The following is a 24256-nucleotide window of genomic DNA, read 5'->3' as shown; positions in this document are numbered from 1 at the left end:
TCTGACGAGCGTTTCCTCTTTTTGCTTTAACCACATGCTGATAAAACACAACACCCAGCGGCATTTCACACACTCCAGGTGAACAGACAAGCCGCATCTTCACAGCCTGCTGTAAGTTATAAAACCCTCCAGCCTTTTTAAACAGCTGCTTCACACAAAACACCAGAAGAAGAACGACTCCGGATCTGTCGAGTAAGTTTGGCTCATTTTACAGTGTGTATTATGATTTTTAACTGTATTTCGGCTCCGTTGTTGATTAGTTTGGGTGTTTTAGGTGCACAAAATACTTTCTGTTGTGCCATCACAGGAAAACTATAAAGTCTGGATTGCAGTCTGTTATCTAGGATTAGGCTCGCACTGAGAAGAGATGCCATATTAAGTTCAACAACAGGCAGGACTTTGCAAAGTAATTATTTCTATTCTTTAAACAAATATCTCTGCCTCTCCATGATTTAAATTTGTCTGACAGCTTATGTCATTTTTTTAGTGTGACAGTTATGTCCTTTTTGAAATGGCCAACTTCCCATCAAAGATGTATCACACGTTTCTTGAGTCTTCAGGGTGTGAGTCACTATGTATAATTATTTTATGAATTTGATTACACAAGAATGAACTGGAGTGTGTGGTACGCTATGAGCTGTTTTTTCCATTGTTATCCTTCCTGTCTCGTTTCCTCTCTGTAAGCATTCCTTCTGCCGATGTGCTGTCACATTAGATGACAGTGAGTAATGATTAAATACTTCGTTTTTATTTAATTGCTCTCGAGGTGTGTTTCTAATACTTTAACTGGAAGGAAAGCTACCACTGCATGATTAGGGTTTGTATGTTTTTGTTGTTGTTTTTTTTGTATTTGCATTTGAAATGTCTCAAAACAGTAATTTATGAATCAGTTTGAGGAGACCAGGGCCAGACTTTCAAGTTGAGTGACAGGTATTGTTTGTATTTGTTGCCAGTCAGTCGATTAATTTCCATCGTAAGGAAATGAGAATCAAAGAGTGTTAGCGTAGGCCGTAAACAAAACATTTAAAGGGGGAAAGGTGCTACCAGGCGATTGAATACAGAGATCTCAAAACGGGCAACGTGGAGGGAAGTAAGATATTTTTTTCTGCGTTTTCATTTCACTACAAGAACAAAACTTTTTAAGCTGAGTCGCAGTCAGCCGGTCGATTAAGCTTCATCGTAAGCAAATAATCAAAGAGTTCTTTTTGTCATTGGAGGACAAGTTGTGTCAAATAACTGCCGTAGGCCGCCAAGTTGAGAAAGAGGGCACTCTTTTGAAATCGTTTGAGGCGTCTGAATACAGACGTTTCAAAACAGGCAGCGTGAAGGGAAGTAAGGCACTTTATATGCAGTATAAATACTTCACGTTGAATAATGATTACGAGCCTTTCGTGAGAATCAACAAGATTGCGCTTTAGCTGTTAAATGATTTATCGTGCAACATTTTATACTGAATGTACACTTGCCAGGTACACTAGTGAAAACGAATGCTTTCTAATATAACATGCCCTCGCTAAGTCTTAGCCTCATGGAGATTATGGTATTCAGCACTTGTTTAAAATAAATGAGACAGCTGCTGATTCAACTGTGTTTTCATGTTGGAGGCTGCGGTTTGTAGTGCCATTGACTTGTACTGTGTTATACTGACACATGTTCCTGTTATTTTCACAACCCCATTTTAGGCTTAAATACTCTAATTTAATAGAGTTACCCTAACAGCACCACAAACTTCATCCTCACACATGATCGTACACTTGAATTACCACCTTTCTGACGCTTTAACAGTCATGAAGGAGGATTTAGTGCAGGGCTGCTGTACTGAAATACATTCGTACTCACTAGTGTACCCAATGAACTTGCTCGTCATCGTAAAGTATTGTAGGTCCTGTCATCTTAAAAGCAAATGAGGGATTATTAAAGAATTATAAAGAGTCCTTTCTTTATTCTTAACAAAGACTACTTAGTTTTACCATGCAGCGTAGCATCTGCTTATATTCTGACCTTCTTTTTCTGTTCACTGTACTTTAACAGACGGCCATCAGAGTCTAAATGAAATTATTGGACAAGTGTACAGTGTCCAGACACAGGAGGGCAGTATTACACTGACTTGCACTGTTGAAACTCAGTATGAAACCTTGAATGTATTTGCTCTCACTTGTTTATCTGTGATATTTAAATGTTTCCTACAGTCATATTTTCCTTTGAATAAACTCAAGTGCAGTTGACTTGGCTTTAATTGGGCAGTTTCTGTCCTGTAGCAGGAAATAAAATGAGTTTTTAACTGGTGATAAACCACAGATTAACACCTGATCCAGGTATTATGGTACAAGAATATGCTTGTGCTTTATATTATGTGCTGTCACTGATCAGCCAGACAGGTTTAAAGGGGTTTAAAACATGGGAGTGTATTGATATGCTATGCTATTGTTCATTTTTCATCATCTGCTTGTTCCCACAGATCTGAATAATCCCATGGAGGCAAGGGATGGACTAATTTCCAATTTCCCAAGCTGACTACATGGATTTGTGACTAATGGATTACTGTAAAGTGTAGGAGTCACAGGTTAATTAGTTTAAACGCATTGTTTTGTTTTTTCGAAATCGGACACTGAGGGTGTGTCTGGCTCCCTGCTACTACTACGGCATGCAGGATGGGCCAAACTCGCTCGGATCTATCACACAGCACCAACACCCCAGGCAGAGCAAAATGGAAAGCGGGCGAGACAGCCAATCGACTCCGTATCCGCAGATTTAGGAGCGGTGAGAAGCGGCGAAACGACCAGTTCAACAGGAATCCGATGAAAAGTAAAGTGCTGTCGTGCCTGGGAAGGAGAAAGAGAGACTCCAGCCAAAGTGAAGCGGATTTAGGTGGCGGAAACGCAGCCGGAGATCCAGCAACGCGCCGCGGCCACAGAGTGGGAAAGTTGCCGAGGGACGAGGTTGTCTCGTCGGTGGGGGAACACCGAGCAGCTCCGGGTTGTTTGGAGACACCATCCGGCCTAGATGATAATGTCAGAGCTAGTCGGCAGGCAGTGAACCGAGAGGCAGCGGCTGGCTCGTCCGATGCGTCAGGCTTGGAAACGCGGACTGGTGAAGTCAGAGGTGCGGGCTGCGAGGAGCCGAAACCCGTGCGAGAGGACAATGCCTCGGACCCCCCGACGAGGGCCATGGAAGATCAGCCACTGGGGGGAAACAACCAGGATCTCATTGTGTCTGGGGTTAGGGAATATACTGGTCTGAGTTCAGCTCAGTTATTCACCTCTGACCCTGGCACTGAGCGGACTTTGTCCTCGGTTGAGCATTTGGATGCTGGATTGTCGACAACGGACGATCACGTTGAGGATAAAATGACAAAAACTGACTGTAGTAGTGTTTCGTGTCGGCCCAAAGCGGCCGGCGACCAAAACAAAAGTTGTTTAGTTGAACCTGAAAACCAAAAGGACTCTGATCAGACCCACCAGACTCCGATGGGAGGCCAAAGTTTTCCAGGAACTATACCAAAGCTCATCATAACAAGAGACCCCAGTCCGACTCGCTCTCCGGGATCACCGGGTCTGCTGACCGTCCGAACGGACCTCAGCACCGGCTGCTGCCTGGACCCCCACCCGGATGACGAGTCCCCTTGCTCGGACAGCGGCTGCGGAGGGTCCCCAGCTCTGATGCGCTCCCTGAGGAAGCTGTCCAACTCCTCCTCCATCGGCCTGTCCTCGGCCTCGTCCTTCGAAGAGTCCGAGGACGACTTCACAGGCAGCGACATCGAGTCCAGTCTGTCTCCGGCTCGGTCTCTTTGCAGCCCGGACGACGGGACAGGGGTGAGTGTCTTGTTAAGATCATCTGAACAATTCAGTTGCAAATGTATCATTGAAAAAGATTTAATTGATTTTTCATTTACTTTACGTTTATTTATTTCGAAACAGCATCATGTCACCACACAAAAAAAGCCATAAACTACTTCAGCTACCAAAAAAAATAGGTGCAAATACAAATATTGTGCAACTGACCATAAAACAGCAGATTATACAGTGTGTTATTAGAGGCTCTCCTCCCCTTGACAAACCATGCTGCCAGGTGCGAAATGTCCACACAAGTATAAATTAAAACACGGATGGTAAACACAACAGTAGAGTAAATGTTAAATTCTAAGGCAATAAACACACATTAGCACACAGAGGACGCATGCAGGTTGGTGCTCCTCTGTCCTGTAAGGCTTCAGACAGTTTGATTAGTCATCACATAGCTCCACAGAGCACGAACACTCATGTATTTCCATATTTACTTCAGACATTTGCTGAGTACTGCTGCTAATTACAAAACTGAACCCAAAACGAGGGGAAACTATTATCGTCAACCCCCACACGGGAGTCCTCCAACGCCCTCGTGTGTCACGATCACACGGCTTTGATGAGCTCAGCCTCGGGACCGTTTAATCACTGTATGAACACATTTTTGAGTGACATGTCATCTGATATCTCTGTAAGTAAATGTAACAGATGCAATCAGACTGATCTTTAAGTTATCTTGAAGGGCCCAGAGGCTGAAGCATTTCCTCTCGTCCAGACATGAGATCTAGATTTAAGTGTCCACGTAAGGAAGTTGTGCCGTTTCCCCCCTGTTGTTATGAAGCTTTGATGCACTGTTGACTAGACACGCTTGGAATGTCTTAAAAACAGGATGTCTCCGTATCTTTACTTCTGTTGTTGGAAGCATGTGAATCTTGAATGTCCAGGTTTTCTGCTGTGGGCCACGTCACCGAGCATTCATTCATGCTGAAAGCTATTCAGCTGTCACCGTGTTGCTATTCATGCCGCACCACATCAATCTTAAAAACCCTGGCAGTATCTGTGCTTACATATTTTTAATAATCTAGCGCCATTTATTTTTCCACAGTGCAACCTGGCCCAGTCTGGTATTTTATTTCTGTTTTATTTTCTGTTTTTAAGAGGAGGAGAAGGTTTGAACTTCAATCTGACTCCACAGAAGCAGTCTGAGGCATCCAGAGCGCCACTTTAGCACGTGCCTTTGTTGTGAGCTTTCCCCAAATCATTGTTGTCTTCATAATCACTTTGAGATGGACTTTGGCTCTAAACAGTGTCTTTTTATATAGTCTTTTATGTCTAAACATTATAATAAAGTCAGTAGAGTTGGCTGTTTGAGCTTCCGTCTTAATTTTATTTTAGTTAATAGATAATGTAGATCATAAAACACAACAACCACAACAAACAAACCAAAAAGTACCCGCATATTTATTATGCAAACAAATGTCACCTCCCTAATGTCATTTTGATCACTTGTAATCCACAAAGATTGCAGCCACTTTAAAGTATTAGTTTATGTGCACTCTTAGCTTCAGCTTTTGATCGATTAATTTGCTAGAGCCAAGAGCCAAAGGTCTCCAGATGTTCTGTTTTGTTTGTTTAGCAGTTTAAAACACAAAGTGATTCAGTTTTCAGTAAATCATTGCACTGGCGAAGAGTGAGTTTGGAGATTTTGCTTGAAAAGTAGTTTCGGCTCAAGACGGCTTGTCGCGCTTCTGCTCGTGTTTTGAAATTGTTGTCGTTTCCCCGCGCTCAAATATTACATTTTCTTTTTTCCAGTGTTGTAATATCGTAGAGTTTGCACATATTTGAATGAACTTGTGAAAGAAACTGCCATGACAGCATTTATAATATCTCTTTTTTTTTGTCCCTGTGTGTACGGGCATTTAGTTACGCTGTGGGAATACCGTCAAAAAGAAGTTTTGACACAGGACAAACCTATTGATTCACTTGTAGTTACCGTAACAATCTCTTGAATTAGCCAGTCAGTGGACAGTGTAATTTCCTGGCTATTATACCGACAGCCAGGAAATGAGCAACCTGAAGAGTTGCACTTGAGCTGTTGTAACAAACAGGATGACGCTGGCCTGTGGTCTCTTGATAAGAGCCGGTTTATAATGGGCACGCTTTTGTCCTCTGAAAAGCTCCGTTGTTTGTTGTAGTCAATTAGGACGAGTGTGTTTTTGTTTGTTGTTATGGCCTTTTAAAACGCCGTGGCCACGCTGTCAGCTCGCCGCCAAACCTTTCATTTACATTTCCTACGCTCTGTGTGACGTGAGCCGATACTTGCTCACACATGCACACACACACACACACACGCGCGCGCGCACACACACACTTTCAGCGATGCCGTCTTGCATTCATAGCTCAGTGTGTGTCATGGAAAATTGGGCTGAAGGCTGAGCCGGTTGCTAGGCGACATCTTTGCCATATATGGTACTTTTTTTTTTCTCCTCGTCTTGTTCTGTCTCTCTCGCTCACCGACAGTGTCTACTCTGTCCCTGACATTTGAATGCTATTAGATGTAAATTCCTATGAAAGTCTCCTCAGGCCAACAATACACACAGTCTTTCACGTTATTACCAGATTACTCCGCTCCCATATGATGCACTCTTTCTTTCCCCCCAACATTCGGCTTTTCATTAAAGCTTAATACTTTCCCTTGAGGCACTGTGAGACACCCAGTGGAACAGAAAACAAGGGGAAAATTAGAGTAAGATGACAAACGACAGAGCGCAGACTCACAAAAATATATATATTGAAACTCTGAACACATAGCCTACACGTGATGATTCTTATTCATGCGTGCTTATTCCCTCATGAGCCACAGTTGCAGACTTGTTTTACGTCCCACACATCACTCCCACAGCACTTACACACAAAATCCATGATAGAATAATGTCCACGCTGCAATGAAATGCAGTGCATTTTTGTCCCGTTTCTGTTATATGCATTTATTTGCCAGTTCGCTATGAAAACATGCAGTTTAATGTAAAAGTCCTGCACGACATCCTCCTTCACGACAGTTGTAATGTTCAGTTTATGTTGAAACGGAGTCAGAAAGGTGGTAAATCAACTTTATGATCATTTTGGAGAATCTAGTTTGTGTTTCTGTGCAGTTTAACAGCACCTCAAACGTGTTTCTGTTATTTAGCCAAGCCTGAAACAGCAGTTATTTTGACTGGGGTTGTCAAAATAATAGAAACATCTGTCCAAAATGAAAGCACATTTGGATCAGCTGCTCTCTTGGTTATTTTAAAGACATGCTGAATACCATAACCCTCATGAAACTAACATTTAGTGCAGGACTGTTATATTAGAAGCCACTAGTGTACCTAATGAACTGGCAGTGTACAAATTCTAATGTATGTTTCACACTGCATTTCTACAATACATAAGGTGGAGATAAAATGAGATGTACAACCCCCCCCCAAATCCTCAGTTTGTCATAATTATGAAAGACAGAAGACCAAAATTGAACCAGGAAATGTTTCATAACGCAGAACTTTAACAATGACGTAGTTATCTGTATTTCAACTATGACATTTCTGAATAAATAGTACACTGCTTACATTACATACAGTATCAGGTAGACAATAGTAGCATGATATTTATTAAAGTTTTTGTTGTTATGTTGTCTAAAAGCTGTGCCATTTTCAGTGGCCCACCACAGCCGAGTGCCTTCAGCACCAGAGACTTGAGTCAAGGGAAAGGGATGTGGTTTATATAAACTAGTTTTGAGAAAAGAGCTCTAACATGACTGAAAACTCCGCTTAGTGTATGCACACGCTGTCGCTCCTGTAGCAGATGATAGTTGTCTGACAGGTTCTGCTTTGCCTCTGCGAACGCACGCACACACACACACACACACACACGCACGCACACCTCTCTGCAGGTTACTGGCGAACTTGTCATGCAGACAAAAGGAGAACGCCGGGAGGGTATGGAGAGGCCTCTTGTCCCTACCCCCATGCCGCCATGTCAGTCATGAATCTAGCAGGAGATTGGCTCGGCATGGGGCTCAGGATAGGCTCTCTTGGGATTAGAGGATGAGAGAGAGAGCGAGAGAGAGAGAGGTAGAGGAGAACAAAGATTATAGTGAGAGAAAGAGAAGACAGCTCATTGTGTGGAGGTGTGCACCTTCAGGGTGAATGCATTCAGGGAGGAAGCAAGAGGAAAAGGGGACTAGTTCAAGCAGGCAGATGGCAGAGAGAGAGAGAGAGAGAAAAATGACTACTTTAGTTCAGTAGGTGAATATTCTTGATGACTGCAACAAAGATATGAAGTGTTAAGTAAGTGCGACAAAAGGAAGGGAGGAGTGACTAAATGATGAAACAGGAGCAATTGTGAATTGAGGTGACAAAAAGAGGGTGTAGTGCAGGAGAGGGAGTCATTGTCAGAGTCTATAAGTGAAGAAGATCATTTACAAGGCAACACACGCCTCAGTTTACAGAGCAGCTGAAGCTGAATAACTGGACGAAGGCAGAGACTCAGTCACAGCAGGTTGTAGATGAACGTGAAGGACGTCAGGCCGGCAGGGAGGCACACGTCCCTGGTGGTGGTCAAGCGGGAAGACCCTGTGCTGATGGTGCAGAGCATTTTGTGTTGGCTGCGATCTCGCTTCGTCTCCGGGGCGGTGTGCGCTTGTGTCAGCGCCTTCCTCCTCCTCCACTACTGCTCCGTCTGCCAGGTAGGAAAATGGATCGGGACAAATTTAGCCACGGAACAGCGATGCAGGTTTAAAATTGCAATCTGTCTTTGGGCCCTGGGCTGCTTTTGCTGGAGTCATGCTTCTTCAGAACAAAGATGTTGGGGTGGATTATAGTAGATGCAGGTGACAGATTTGGGTATTCAAATCTGATCTAATTGATAACCTATTGTTGTTGTTGCTGGGTCAGTGTGTGATGGTTGTCTTTGCATTGTTCAGTTTGTCTTGTGTATACTTGATGAACTCTGGGTGTAGAAGCCAGTCAGCCAAATGGCACACAATTAATTTCCTAGGATATAATTATGTTGTCACCTTTTCACAAAGGTTATTTAGTCTTTCTTTGCTAAATTAAAGCCTTTATAGTGACCATAAAGTTGACACAGCGCCTCAAGAGCATCAAAAACTGAACATCAAAGCCTTCATTAAACATTAGAGGCTATATTAGTCTTTAGCGAGGTGTTCTTAATAAACTGCTGGAGTGTGTTTCTTGCCCCCCTCACACATTTAGTCATGTGTGTAAGTTTGAAGGGGAACGACGTTAAAAGATTCTTGTGACTTCCCTGAGTGTGACCATTGTTGCTGTCATGTGAACCACATGGTGATCCTGGCAGGGATGTGTCTTGGCGAGTGCTGGAGACACTCCCTGGATTCCAACCCCCCCCCCAAAAAAAAATAAAAATCCCAGAGAAGTGGACTTCACACGGCGGTGGGGGCAAGCTGTCGTAGAATTTGATGCACGGTGGGGGAAAATAAAAATAACTTTAGAATAAAGATGAAGAAATCTGCGCAAACATCAACGTCAACGCTTTGGGAAACGAGGAGGAGGCTTGGACAACAAAGAACAACAAAACAGAAGCTTTGTGTTCCTATATTCATGAGTTATATAAAAGAGAAAGCGGCGATGGTGAAGGTTTGAGTGTGTGGGGTGAGATGTGACCTCAGTGTTTAAAGCGCGCGTGTGTGGGACGGAGACGCAGGATGAGATAGCAGCACTTTAAACTGGAACAACAAGGCTTTTTTGCAAATTGCATGTTCTCCACATTATGTCGAGCAGACCATTAGCGGCATTAGCTTTTTGTCAGCGCTGGTCCTATTAAGGAGATGCATTAGACTCCTTAGACGCAACACATTAAGCTGTCAGCATGGAGCAATTAGATGCGGATAAGTGAAGTGAAGGAAGAGAGGCTGGATGTTTTGGATATCTGCTTCACCTTCCTCTACTCCCCTCTCACCCTCCGTGAATTTCATTTATCACTGAGGTCTTCCTTACATGAGGACAGATGCGGATAATAATAATAGCATAATAAATAATAATAAAAAGAAATCGAGGGGAAAGATCTGATGGCTAAACAAAGTTTGTGTTTGGTGTATAAATAGACCCCTTGAAACTGATGTTTATTTGTGTGCATTAACCGCAGTCAGTTGGACCAGCAGGCAGGAAGTGTCAGCAGTTAAAGTCTGACATATGCACACAGCGTTCATCGCGTAATAACACAATCTTACTCAATATGAAGGTGATTTCAGCAAACCAAATTTACGGGATGTGTTTGTGCAATCACGTACCCATGCTTTTCAGATTTAAATACCCTAATCGAGACTAAAAGCGGCGGATATTTGAGTTAAATGTCTGGTACCATTTTGTTATTTTAAAAACAACTGCTGGATAAACTAAAACATGTCTACGGTCAGAACAACAGCTGAGTCCTCATATTGTTTTTACAGAGTCTGGTTTCACTGCGAATCCTACATAACAGGTTTCTAATTATCCCTTAAAGCAGCATTTCGGAGGCCAGACGCATGGTGACAGTTTTACTGACCCGGTGCCGTGTTAGAAAGTGGCTCGCTTGTTGTGGGTCAAGGTTTGTCGTCTGTTTGTTGATATTTTTTCCACTTGGTTTGTGTATAACTGTACTGTGGTGAGTAGGGAAATTGTGACGCACGCTTCCGCCTCATAGGAGATATTTTAAAGCTGACACTGGTCTGTGCAGTTTGCTTTCGAAGGAATTGTGACTAAAATGGCAAAGTTAAGCAAATCCGGTGGAGTGGATTCTCGCGTCATGGAAAGACGCTGAAAACACGGGGAGGGGGAAATGAAAGGATTAAAGTGTCCACAGTGGAAAACTCACATAATTTGCTCTAGTGCCTGGTTCATAAAAATTATTGAACCGACCGTCCAGACACATGTCACTCCCCGATCACGTGTAGGTCAAAAGCGTCTGGTTTGATTGTCGATGCGCGTCAATATGTGTGCAAGAGGAATGTTTGTCGTGTTGCAAACCGTGGCCTCCGCGTTGCAAAGTTGGTGAAACGCTGCAGCTCTTTTGTCATTGTTCTTGGCCCCGGGGTGACTGAGGTTACGCCGAGGTTAATCTGTTGATGCGATTGAAGGCTCAGTTCACAGCCGTCCAGCGTTCACTCTCATTACTCTCCGTCTCTCCCTGAAAACCATGACACTGGCCAGCTGTCTGATGAAGCTCAGACAGGCTGAACCCTTGAATGACTTCACGTGAGAAAAATTTGCAAAGGAGACGAGATGAATACTTTATTTTGAAGGTATTACTGTTGTCTTGTGGTCTCTTGTGTTTAACATGCCAAGTAAATGCTGCATACAGTACGATAAACAAGTTAACTCCCATACTCAGGTTTATTCTCTTACCTGAATAAACAACAATCAAAGTAAAAATTAAGATTACAGTGTTCAACACCTAAAAAAAAAAGATTATTCTGCATCACTTATCGTACGAAGAATGTTTTTCAAGGCCTTCCAGCTTTGGAGTTATAAAACAGGCCTTCTTAAACCCAAATAAAGCACTTATTCCTGCTCTAAGGTAAATACAGACCCGCAGTTTCCGTCGTGTGTGTATATTCCTGCGTTAAGACTGTTTTTGAGTTTCAACAGTGCAGCTGGGGAAAGAATGTGGAGCGCAGATAGGGCGAGTGGTGCGAGGAGCAGCCATTCACAGAAGTCATTTAGCCATAAAATGATTAATTATATGATTGTGGCCTCTTGTCCCTGCGCTTTATTGCTCACATGAACCTGTTTTGCATCCCAGCCCTGTTTTTTCCGTCCTGCTCTTTTCATCATCGTGATTGTTTCTGTGTTTGTTAAACTTTAACGCAATCGAGCCTAAAGAAACAACGCGTGACACGTTTGCCTTTCAGTGCCGTAACGTGACGTGCTCGCGCTCCACGGCGGGCTGTCCGTTCGTCGTGATTTCCCACACACATGTTCTAATCGATCAGTGTTAGGTCAGGTTCTTCTCAAACCCGCTTGCGTCAAAGCCCCTATTGCACACTGTCCTTGCTGTGGTGTTTCCCAACACCGATAACCATTACACACACAAACAGTTTCAGACAGTACGGTTCTGTTTTACGACACCACAGTGGTGGCTTTGGTAAATGTTTTATGAATGGGCTTTGTCATGTACGTTGTGCACCTGGCCTTGGCAGAAGGGGAGGGTCTGTCCAATGTCTACTGATACGTTTGTTTGTGTGTGTGTGCGCGCTACAGGGTGTGTTTTCCTTTAATGAATAATCATCTTATTGGTCTGCGTTTGGCTCAGTGCTACGTTTGACCAGAAAAGAAAACCCTCAGGCTGATTAGTCACTCTTTTCAACGGGACGATGAAATTCTTTTTTGCTTTTCTTTTTCCAGAATAAGTCCTGGCAGAAGTTGAAGACCATGGTTCACTGGTCCCCATTCGTTGTGTCCTTCAAGAAGCGTTACCCATGGGTGCAGCTTGCTGGCCATGCAGGTATGCGAAAATATGCATGCACGATACACTTGTGGATATGATGTATATGTTTTCTTAATCTAATTCTTTGTGGAAATGGTCTCACTTATTTAGCTTTGTAAGAGAAAACACTGTCGTATCAGTTTTTAACCATAGTTGTGCTCGGAAATACGTCCAAAATCTGCCTAACAGGACCGATAAAGCTCAACTACTGTGCAAATACAAGTTGTCATTTCTAATCTATCATGACTTTGCTCTAGCTTTATATCTATATTAATCCTCGTTCTGTCTCTTTCTTCAAGGAAACTTCCAGGCTGGGGAGTACGGACGCTTGTTGAAGCGATTCTGTGAGTGCGAGCAGCAGTGCCTGCAGAAGCTGATGAAGGACACGCTGCGACCCTACGTGCCTGGATATTTCGGTGTAGTGCAGAAGGGCGAGCAGGACTATAACCTCATGGAGGACCTGCTGGCTGACTTCGACTCTCCCTCTATTATGGACTGCAAGATGGGCAGCAGGTGAGGCTCAGCAACAGAATTTGTGAGACAGCACTGGCTGCTTATCAGATCTTATCTCGTGTTTTGGAAGATTCGCTGAGCCTTGAAAAGGAAGCGTCATGCACCTTTAATCTGCTCACTCCCACCTCTTTGTTATATTTGTATAAAACGGTAGCGGTCTGTGTCTTCAACAAATTGATTCACAATACTAACATAAGACTACAAGAAAATATTAAAACAGAGGGGGGGGAAAGGAAATGAGAAAATTAATAAAATAATAAATCCATATAAAGAAAAGTTAAATTAAGCTTGTACTTTTCAGGACATACTTGGAAGAGGAGCTGATAAAAGCCAGGGAGCGTCCACGCATGCGGAAGGACATGTACGATAAGATGGTGGCAGTGGACCCCGGGGCGCCGACAGAGGAGGAACGAGCTCAGCAGGGCGTCCTCAAGCCGCGATACATGCAGTGGAGGGAGACACTCAGCTCCACCGCCACCATGGGCTTTCGCATCGAAGGCATTAAGGTCAGAGGTCGTCCAGCACTGCGAACATTCCTGGCTTGTAGTTCTCAGACTTACTTAGGAGGATAAACAGCGCTGCGTGTTTCTACAAGACGTAAACCGATCAGTGGGAGTAAATACTTGTATTCACAAGACGGACCACACACCGGAGTGAAATTGGGAAAATAACAGTCGGTTATTGGTTGTTGGCTGCATGCGCAGGCATTAAAGGGACTGTTTGTTCTTTCTGAAGTAAATCCAGGGCTGGTTATCGGCATGCTCCAGTGGAAGATTTGCATGTTATTTAGGCCTGAAGGAAAATATCTGATGACACACCATGAGGATTTAGGGCAGCAGCCTGCTGTGGTTGTATCAGCAGCCAGGACATTTAAGTTCATATTTGTTGTTGTTGCTTCCACTTGTATACTCAGGTGCTCATTAAAGACAGAACAGCTGGACTCTTTGGCCTTTTAAACTAATGACTGAAAGTCTGTGAAGCTTCTCAGTCATCCAGGTCATGGTATATCCAAAAAAAAAAAAGGTCTTGGACTTCTAGAGTTTTTTGAGAAGACGTTTCACCACTCAGTAGCTGCTTCAATTCTAGGGGACTAATGGGAAGTCTGAGGTTTAAATGGGAACTCCTCCTGAAACTTGCTTGTTATGTTAACAACCAGAAACCGGTGCAGCTAATTTACATTAACGATTGGGTACTTACCTGTTGTTGAGGGGGGACTGTTTTTGCCCCCGTCCTCTTCCCCATGAATGGTTCTCTAACGACTCTTGTCTGACGGTTGGTGAAACGTCTTCTCAAAAAACTCTACAAGTCCAGTTGCCTTTTTTGAACCTTTTTTTGGGTAATGACTGAGAGGAATCATTCTCCTCATGCAAATCAAAATATTAATCGATGTTCATTCTTCAACAGAAAGCTGACGGGACGTGTAACACCAACTTTAAAAAGACAAAGCACAGAGAGCAGGTGATGCAGGCCTTGGAAGACTTTGTCAATGGCAACATTCAGATTCTGGTATGTTTGTCCTCCACTCTTCCATTTTATAAATGCAAAATATTTTAAGGACTATTTTGACATTTCGGGATTTAAGCGTATTTGCTTTCTTGCCAAGAGTTAGATGATAAGTTTATCTGCACTTACATGGCTTTATGGTGAATATGAATCTACCACGAGCAACTGTTAGCTTAGCATAAAGACTGGGGGAAAAAGAGAGAAAACAGGTAGCCTGGCTGTTCCCAAAGGTAATAAAATCCTCCTGCCAGCACCTGTAAAGCTCCTTAATTAACATGTTATTCTTCTAGTCTTGTATAATCATTTCCTGGAGCGGCTGGATGCTTGGAACCTGACCCTGTCCAAGAAATAGTTCGGCAAACAACAAACAAATAGCATGTTGTTGTCAGGTTTCCAGGGTTTGAACGTATTAAACAAGATATAACTTTAGTTTTCTTTTAGTTTAAGCTAAGTTAGCCAGCTGCTGGTGGAGGTTTCATATTTATCAAGCAAAAGCTTTGCACATTTAGTATATTTTTGCTCCATTTTCAACGTCATTTCCGCCTTTGTTCTCAAATTCTGATTGCCTGCATCTCCCGTTATTTCCTCATTTTCTTAGAAACTCTACCTGCAACAGCTGGAGGAACTCCGCTCAGCCCTCGAACAGTCGCATTTCTTCAGGACGCATGAGGTGAGACACTGAAACATCATATATGGTTTTTAAATTTCTGAACAAACCTGCCGCCCCAGTTGTAGATATGTGATATCATTCCTTCAGCTTCTGTCCTAAATCGCTCACATGCTTACCTAAAGTCACCCGTCTCACTGGTTTCTCCGTTGCAGGTCGTCGGCAGTTCTCTTCTGTTCGTGCACGACGCCTCGGGAAAGGCCAGAGTGTGGATGATCGACTTCGGAAAGACCGTGCCCCTGACGGCCCCTCAGACCCTGGACCACCGAACTCCGTGGGTGGAGGGCAACAGGGAGGACGGCTACCTGTGGGGACTGGACAACCTCATAGAAATCCTCAGCAGTATGCTCCCACAGACACCTTGAGAAGGAGAGGTGACTGGAAGGAAAACTGTTCGGGTGTCCAGACGGTGGAAGAGAGAAGAGAAGATTGTACAGAGACGGACGGACGGAGGAGTGATTAGAAGATGGCTGCCTGTTTGATCATTTTTTAAAGACCTACTGCTTAATCTAAGTGTCTTTAAGAAGGGGAGGGGAAACAAACCAAGGCTTTCCATTGCAAAGTGGACTATGCCAGCTTTATGTGGAACTTGGGAGCAGATGAGGTGAATTTAATGCACAACTGTCACTTGGGCTGTGGCCTGTTTCTTCTGAAATCATGGACCTCTGACTGTGACTTTTTCCTGCAAAGACTTGCATGTACCAATGCTCATTCTCCTCCTCCTCCTCAACAGCTCCCTCCTTTGGTTAGAGGTTCTCATAGCAGTTCACCTCTCACCCATGAACTTGATCCAAAGGAAACTTTTTTTTTTTTTTTGTACTCAGCCTTGGAGGATCTTAAGGAAATCAGAGTTTTTTTGTTTTTTTTTCACGGACCACTTCTGATGTTAAAGTATAACACAACACTAAAACGCTGGTCTGACCACGTGTTAACTAACTCGGTGTGTAAATACAGTCTTAATTTAATTATTTTATTTTTGGCCTTGGTATAACCTCCTTACCTTGTTTGTACAATTTCTGTGCCTAGCAATTTACAGACAGAGCTGTTTGATCATTCCAGTGCAGTGGACTCCTGCTACCTTTCTCTCCAAAGAGTTCACCCAAGTACAAACCGATTTACGATTAATCCCAAAGCTTTGACTTCTACTAGTAGAATCTCAAAAGTGTTTTCTTAATTAGGGTTTTGTATGATAATGCAGTGAAGTGTTTGTTTGTTTGTTTTTTTTGTCATTTAACTGTACAGTAAGCAGCTTGGCAGCCATGTTTGTCTGGAATATGTTGCACTATGGATCCTCACAAAGCCATTGAACAAAACAAGCGGTGCCTCTGTGCGTCTCAAGACAGGAAGCAGCAGTGAAGTGCTGGGTTTACAGTTCAACGTGAAATTTATCGCTCGCGTCTCTCTGCTCCGTGTTGCTTTAGGGAGTTTTACAGCAGAGCAGTGGTGTGAAGGCTAAACTGAAACTGGAATTGCCTGATTAAACAGATCAGTCCGTTTAGACTTCTGTGGGGTTTCACTAATGTATCGGCTTTCCTGAAACTGGAAAATCTGAATGTGACTTAAAGGATGACGTGTAATTGCTGTAAACCTCATTTAGCTACACTAAAACCGAGCTTTGAATTTTTGTATGCAACACTTGAGAGTTTACAAAGAAACGGCACTGTCGTATTTAGATATAGTGGCAGCGCTTGTGAGCATATCTGTCATTCCTTGACTGGAATGCAGCAGGTTGGTGAACATTAACATTGTTCAGTCTTCCAGATGTCCTTTGATGGTGTCATGCAACACTGTTTGAGGTGTGCGTGGGCGGTTCACTCGGCACACGGAGTTGCTCCGCGAGTGCTGCAAACATGTCACTTCATGAAATTGAAATTGAAATTTAGGAATTTTTCGTCTATGGAAAGCAAACGTACGAGGACAGAGGAATAAAAAGGTGTTTACAAAGTATTATGGTTCACAAACTCTATTACTGTCAAACTGTCAGGTCTTCTAACTGGGTGCTGCTTTATGAGCACAAAAAACTGGATTGGTAAACACATTTTGTATTTTTGAGACGCCGTGTTTTACAGTGATAAAACACAGACTGTTGGAAATTGTTAATAAATCCCTGCTTTGTCCGGAAGGTCATGGATTGCAATAAACGGAAAATAAGAGTCTCCGGAGTTTGAGTTTTTTTTTGTCTCTTCGAAGCTCACAGGATGACAGGCAGTGAAATACAACAAAACATTAAGACAAGAATTTATTGTATAAATAGTTTTTCAGTCTAAAGCAGAAAGATCTGCACAACACTTTAAAAACAGTATTTCCTGAAAATGAAGTTTTAAATAAAATAACATTTGTTTCTGGTTTACCCAGTGAAATAAAATAACTTACTAAAATATACTTTATGTAACGGCACTTGAAGCGACTCTTCCCCTGGCAAAATACACTGGTCAACCATAACATTATGACCACTGACAGGAGAAGAGAATAGAGCCGATTATCTTCTGTCAGTGGGTGGAAAATATTATGTAACACGTAAACATTTTGTCCTCAGAGTCTATGTTGGGAGGAAAAGAAGGTAAGTGGATGGATTTAACCGACCCGACAATGACCAGACTGTGATAAACATTCCCCAGATCCAATCAACCATCTTTGGCATTTGCTGGACCAACAAGACCGATCCACGGAGGCCCCAATCAACATAAAGGATCTGCTGCCAACGTCTTAGAGCCAGATACGACGGCACACCTTCAGAAGTCTGGTGGCGACCACGCCTCGACGGATTAGGGCTGTTCCCGTGCAAACGTGGGATCTACACAATATTAGGCAGGTGGTCATAATGTTATAGCTGATCAGTGTATGTGTACACTATGTCATGTTGCTGACTGACTTATCCTTAAAACTCCACGAAGCACATAGAGTTTAAATGGGTCATATTGCACCATAAGAGTTCACTGTCATGCTTTCACACAAGATTTAAGTCCAGCTGCCGACGTGAGCAGCGTCACATTCATTTCTGCCTCGGCGTCCTTGTGTGGAGCAGCACGGCCTGTCCAGCCAGCCCTGCCTCCACCCCTCCTTGAGGAACCACATACTGGGTCCCATCATCAGCCCTCTGTGGGTCCATCATCCTCAGCTGCTGGTTGCTCTGAGCCACACTGTCCAAACTCCACAGCTGGTAGCGCAGGCTTTTACCCTGCTTAGCCAGGATGTAAACCTCTTTGACTGGCGCGCTGCCAACGGGACAAGGTGAGCAGCTGTCAGTGGCGAAGAAAAGCCAGGGCAGAGTGGGATGAGGCTGAGAGTCTTTGTTCACACTCCACTGGTCGACACCGAGGAGAACACCTGGAATGGAGACATGAGTCGAACCAAGTTCACTTCAGGACATTATACAAGGTGGTTTAAAGGAGTGTGACCTAAGTAACCAAAGACAATTTTTAATTTTAAAATATATCAATGATTAATATGTGTTTTTAAATGTGCTGCAACCAAAATAAAACAGATATGACACATGGCATGGCTTTAGCATCCCATTAAAATGTAATAGTCTGCACTCTCAAGTTAATTTATTTAAAAAAAAAAAAAACTGATCCGGATTTATTTTTGTTGTGTTCATTTCATGTTCATCTCAATCTTAACCACATTTATGAGAGTGTTTATAAAACTCTCGTCTTACCAGAAGCGACAGCCCAGTGGGCCCTGTGGCCGCTGCGCTGACACGGCTCGTGGTTGAAGTCCTCGTCATACCTGAACATGCCGTCAAGGAGTTTTTTTTTTTACCTCTAAACATAAGCTTCTCTTTTTTATGACACACGGGGCAGAAAAAATAATTATTTTCTTTCAGGATACGGGATGAGAACGGGCTGTTTATCCCACAGGTGAGTGATGATGGCTGCAGCATTGTCACCAGTCAAACCCCCTGAGAGAAGTTCAGCCTTGCAGCCGCAAACCTCTTCAGCCAGCAGGGCCATGTTTTCAGCTGACAAAAAAATAAAAATAAAATAATGAGATCATAAAGAAACTAAACACCAAAAGCTCTGTGAAAGACCACTGGAACAAATATCAGCTGCAAATCCAGTTACAAAACTTCCACAATTTTAATCACAGGCTGCATCTTGCTAGAAAACTCATATTGGCAGCCGTAACATTATGACCTCCTGCTTAATCTTGTGCAGGTCTCATTTTTGCCACCAAAACAGCTTTGACCCATTAATCATCTTCAGTTCCTCCGTTCCAGTTCTGTTGCTCACCTGTCCACCAGCATAAGGTTTCACAACAATCTGAGCTCCAGAAGCTCGTCCGTTGCATCAGACCACACAGACACAGCCTTTGCTCCCCAAGTGCATCAATGAGGCCTTGTCACGGGTTCACCAACTTTCCTTCGTTAGACCAAATTTGATTGGCACTGATGTGGGCAACACGTTCACTTACTGCCTCCCACTGACAGGTGATAACGAGATAATCAGTGCTATTCACTTCATCTGTATTGTATGTTGGTCATAATGTATTGGCAGATCAGTTTCTATTGCTCACACATGGAAACGGAAATCCATTGAGACATAACCTCTTCCACTCAAACTAACCCTCCCCGAACTCTGTACACACTTCAGTTACCTGAAAACATTTCCCCCTGAGCCGTGTATCCCCTGCTCCGTGCCGTCTGAACCACAGTTTCCATATCGACGCTGAGCCGCGGCTGCCGAAGATGAGCAGCCATCCACAAAGCCACCAGACCACACCTCAACAGGGAAACAAAAAAACTGACAAGTCACACCCTGGGAAATATGCATAACAACCTAAACATAGAAGCCTCCGGGTTTTGCGAATGACATAACAGCACATTCGTAACAAATGAGGTTACAGTGTCACTTTAACATACTCCTCAGTCAAATGTAGATCAAGGAGTTACATGGCAATAAAGAGAGTGAAACCACGGTTTACTGACTTACTGTGGACCATCTTGAATTAGGGAAGGCACATATGTGTTCACCAGTATCCACTGCAGGTCCTTCCTGAAGCTGTAGAACAAAAAAAATGGCACTGGATAACATAAAGGCAAATCATTCCACGGGAACAAATCATTTAATGCATGAAAATCCAGTTCAACGGCCCTGCAACAGACTCTTTTCACAGCAGCCTTTTTTTTTCCAAAAACCTGTCAAAGCAGGGTTAGTGTGATTGATAACATTAATTATGATTCCTTTAAGGTGAGCCGGGTCCACGGTATTGTGCACGCTGGCTCACTGGAACGTTTACGATGCGCTAAGACGAACGTGGTCATAATTAATTTGATTTGTGTTTACTGGCCGCAGTGAAACGGGCATACTGATATTGACGACAGGCTCACACATCGTATTCGGCTTCTGTTGACTCTTGCGAACTTCAAACGGGGACGTGTTTACCATGAGCAAACTCCATATGAAGGCGCCCTCTTGTAAGTGGCAGTTTTTAATAAAGTCCGAGTTCACGCGCGGTGTACACGACTCCCCACATCGTGACCACAAGCTCACGAGCTCCATTTGTCACATGTTGATTCAACTCTGCGTCAATTGCCGAGGCTGAAGTTAAAGGTTGTGGATCAAATTACCACAAAGTGACAGGTATTTCCAACCTGTCAGCCAAGAAAACCTCTGGTACGAAGCCAGTCGACTGCAAATAACAATTCAGTGATTCAGTTGATTGATGAACTATTTGTTGAATAACGTCCACCACTATACGGTCGCTGCACTTCTCTAGTCAGTTAAATAAAATAAGAAGCTGAATTAAATAATATACGCTGTTTTGATTTCTACGTTACGTTTTCAGTGAACTGCCAACATCTACTGGGTCCGCCAAGTTTCACTGGATCATTTTGTACATGTGCATCTAATAATCTGTTTTGTTTTTGTAACATCTGATCTCACCTGCTCTCTCTCTGACTGATCAGTAAGCATGCCTCTGTGTGATCCCCTTCTACAGGACTCCTGCTGCTGGCTATGGTCTGATACAGCTTCTTCTTTGGTGCAGAGGTTGGAGGAGGAGGAGGAGGTGGTTGGCATGGAGCAAGTGGAGGTGGTGGAGGAGGTGGAGGAGGCTGATGAGGAGGTGGTGGCATCTGTGGGCACTCGACTGGTATCTTTTCTCCGTCCCTGTTTGTTTAACCATTATAAAAGTGGTAGCTCGGTTAGTATTTCGTTTATCTTTACACGTTGCGAGTTATAAAAAGACTTTGACAACTGTTAAACAAAGATAATAATTGACAAAGGTTGTTCACAAAGCCTACCTGACCACCTTTCACACTCTCTTATCTTCTACAACTTAGCTAGTAGCTCTGCTAACAACAACCAACAGTAAAGTTATGTTAACTCTATGCTGGATGTTATTTGGGTAGAAAACGAAGAGTAAGAGCACCTCTATTATCGATTAACAGTGACTTACTTATTGTATTTTGCACACTGATCCTGAACCCACTTTTCAGACTAGCAAAGCGCGCTGGCAACACCACCAGTGTCGTGTCCATATTTGGTTGTATCCTCTCGCCCAGCTTCTTCTTCTTCTTCTTCTTCTTCTTCTTCTTCTTCTTCTTCTTCTTTGTGAATATTGTGAGATCACACATCGACAGTAAAAGGTCATAGCGCCCTCCAATGCATCTACTCGCTTTACTACATTATCTGAAAAATGTACCCACAGTTAATTCATGGTGTCTCAAGCAAGTAACTGCAACCTACATGTGGGTCAAAAATGCGATTAAAAAGGCCGATAAAATTGGTGTTGTGCTAACCCCAACAAGAACAGGTGTTACATCACATTTGTAGCATGAATTAAACAACAGGTCACGCTATCTGCGTCTATGTTTAGTAACAGTGATATAACTGCACAAAGTATGACAGGAACGCTTACGGTTACGAAACCTGATTGAACACGGAACTTATTGGTGTAACACCGGAAACTACGCTTGCGTTGTTTCTTAACGCGAGAACTAAGAACGGGATTTGTGAAGGCCGGGATTTTCATTCAACGGTTCGAGGTGAGTACTCCGTCCACGGTGAAATATCCAGTTTTATTTTTTTTTTATAAAAGGATGTGATGTTTTAGCAAATAAATTGTTGGCTTAGATAACGCATCTGACCACCATGTGTAACAATACATGTAATCCAGTTCAAGCAAAAGGTGAATTTAGCACGATCAATTATGTTTGCTCATTTATAGCTAGCAGTTAGCTTTCAAGCTAACGTTAACTCCAACGTTCACCCCACGCTCTTCACCCTGGAGTGTTTTTTTGCTATCGCTAGCTAGTTAGCTGCTTAGCAGTGGATCAGACCTGTGCTTCCAACTGTTTTAAGGTGAATATTATTTAAAGTTTTTCTTTCCCTCTCCAGCCAACACGTTAGAAGATGGCCACTGCGGAAGTTCGGCTCAATCATACAATCTATATCAATAACTTGAATGAGAAAATCAAGAAAGATGGTGAGTTTAAGTTTTTGAGCCCCATCTTTCAACCTTCTGTTAATAAACAGTATCCACGTCCCTCAAACCAAACTAATGCCTTGTACTTTTTTCTTTTTTTTCTTCCACTGCAGAGTTGAAAAAGTCGCTGTACGCCATTTTCTCACAGTTCGGACAGATCTTGGACATACTGGTCGCACGGAATTTGAAGATGAAGGGCCAGGCCTTTGTTATCTTCAAGGAGGTTAACAGCGCCTCCAATGCACTGAGGTCCATGCAGGGCTTCCCCTTCTACGACAAACCCATGGTGAGTGTACCTGACCACTTCTTGGCATAACGTTCAAACTGTGGGTGCGTGTGGTCTTAACATCCCTGTGTCTCCCTGCAGCGCATCCAGTATGCCAAACTGGACTCGGACATCATAGCTAAAATGAAGGGCACATACGTGGAGCGTGACCGCAAGAAAGAGAAGAAGAAGCCAAAAGGACCTGATGCGGGAGCAGCTAAGAAAGCTGCTGCAGGGGCTGCTGCGGCTATGGTCGCTGGGGTACCCGCTGCTATGCCTGTAAGTAAAACGTGTGGTGTTTATTGATGGAGGTAATGTTAACAACAGACCATGTTTACATAAACTCTTATTACAGTGTAAAATACAGCTAAATGTGCAGCACAGTCTATAATTTATTTGCATTAGTCGCAATCTACGCTGATCTCAGCAGCTGGAAAATTCTTGTTTCATCTTGGATCCAAAGTGTCGTCCCAAACAAAACAGGAACAGTAAAAATCAATAGAAGTGAATAAAGAAAGTGGAACATAAATTGAAGCAAGTGATAAAGCGGATTAACTCTGGTCATATCAGCTCATCATTGTTGTACTTCACTCTTTAGGGAATGCCTCCTATGAGCCAGGCTCCACGCATGATGCACATGCCAGGCCAGCCTCCTTACATGCCCCCTCCAGGCATGATGCCTCCTCCAGGAATGGCACCTGGCCAGATCCCGCCTGGTGCCATCCCTCCTGGTCAGATGATGCCCGGACAGATGCCGGGACAAATGCCTCAGCAGGTAGCGTGTGTCCCCTTTCCGAAAGAGCACATTGTCGTTCATTTTTTTTAATCTCGTTAAATTAGTTTCGATGTCATTCTAACTATTCTGCTTTCTCTTCACAGGTTTCGGAAAATCCACCCAATCACATCCTCTTCCTCACCAACCTGCCAGAGGAGACGAACGAGCTCATGCTGTCCATGCTCTTCAACCAGTCAGTAACCACTTATTTTCTGCATTTAATTAGAAACGCTTGTGTCTGTCGAAGTCTGACGCTGACTGTGACGCCGTATCTTCAGGTTCCCGGGGTTCAAGGAGGTGCGTCTGGTCCCCGGCCGCCACGACATCGCCTTTGTGGAGTTTGAGAACGAGGTGCAGGCTGGCGCTGCGCGAGATGCGCTACAAGGCTTCAAGATCACACAGACGAACGCCATGAAGATCTCGTTCGCCAAGAAATAACGCCTTTCAGGAGCGGCCGTTTTTTTTGCGAAAATCCAGGTGTTTTAAAAAAAAAAAGAAAAAGAGTACAGCGGTGCCCAAAACTAAAACTTTTTTTTAGAAACTGAAGTTTGCTGATCAGTAAAACCATTTCCCTTCCATCCAGGATTACATGTAAGTATGCATCAGGTTTCTGTGTTTTTATCGTGCAGAAATGACGGATTTCTCACTGTAAAAACACAACCAGGTATTTATAGAGGGTTCTAAGTGATATTTACACTCACTAACACAAGCGATGTGACATGTCTTTATATGTTTTTTAATTGTTTGTTATAAAGCATTGCACCCAGCGTCTGGTCCACCAGACATTGTACCTGGAGCTTTTTCTTTTTTTAATTAAAAATTTCTTGGAGAAAGTTCTCTTCATT

General features: G+C 43.3%; 3 protein-coding genes across 4 annotated transcripts; 2 read left to right on the top strand and 1 right to left on the bottom strand.

Moving 5' to 3' along the window:
* Window positions 1-115: 115 nt before the first annotated feature.
* Window positions 116-15324, top strand: itpkcb (inositol-trisphosphate 3-kinase Cb). 2 transcript variants are annotated; one of them, XM_084559593.1, is made up of 8 exons: window positions 116-192; window positions 2459-3812; window positions 12179-12278; window positions 12560-12773; window positions 13075-13279; window positions 14178-14279; window positions 14875-14946; window positions 15099-15324. In XM_084559593.1, the coding sequence occupies exons 2-8, from the start codon at window positions 2652-2654 to the stop codon at window positions 15306-15308; spliced, it is 2064 nt and encodes a 687-aa protein (XP_084415719.1). In that variant the 5' UTR covers window positions 116-192; window positions 2459-2651; the 3' UTR covers window positions 15309-15324. The 2 variants fall into 2 exon arrangements, with proteins under 2 accessions (XP_084415719.1, XP_084415718.1); XM_084559592.1 differs by lacking the exon at window positions 116-192 and having other exon boundaries at window positions 2219-3812.
* Window positions 15325-17935: 2611 nt separating this feature from the next.
* actmap (actin maturation protease) lies at window positions 17936-21478 on the bottom strand (the record flags this gene model as incomplete). Its single annotated transcript, XM_084559594.1, has 7 exons — window positions 21343-21478; window positions 20829-21053; window positions 19875-19943; window positions 19540-19664; window positions 18775-18904; window positions 18602-18672; window positions 17936-18270 (listed from the first exon to the last, which is right to left on the bottom strand). The coding sequence occupies exons 2-7, from the start codon at window positions 21017-21019 to the stop codon at window positions 17936-17938; spliced, it is 921 nt and encodes a 306-aa protein (XP_084415720.1). The 5' UTR covers window positions 21020-21053; window positions 21343-21478.
* Window positions 21479-21905: 427 nt separating this feature from the next.
* snrpa (small nuclear ribonucleoprotein polypeptide A) lies at window positions 21906-24256 on the top strand. Its single transcript, XM_084558861.1, has 7 exons — window positions 21906-21931; window positions 22284-22371; window positions 22485-22657; window positions 22739-22915; window positions 23235-23411; window positions 23516-23604; window positions 23690-24256. Exons 2-7 carry the CDS (start codon window positions 22299-22301, stop codon window positions 23847-23849), a joined length of 849 nt encoding a protein of 282 aa, XP_084414987.1. The 5' UTR covers window positions 21906-21931; window positions 22284-22298; the 3' UTR covers window positions 23850-24256.

This window comes from Chelon labrosus (genome assembly GCF_963514085.1).
Source record: "Chelon labrosus genome assembly, chromosome: 13".
In the NCBI taxonomy this organism is placed as follows: domain Eukaryota; kingdom Metazoa; phylum Chordata; class Actinopteri; order Mugiliformes; family Mugilidae; genus Chelon; species Chelon labrosus.
This window is presented reverse-complemented; position numbering and strand designations above follow the sequence as displayed.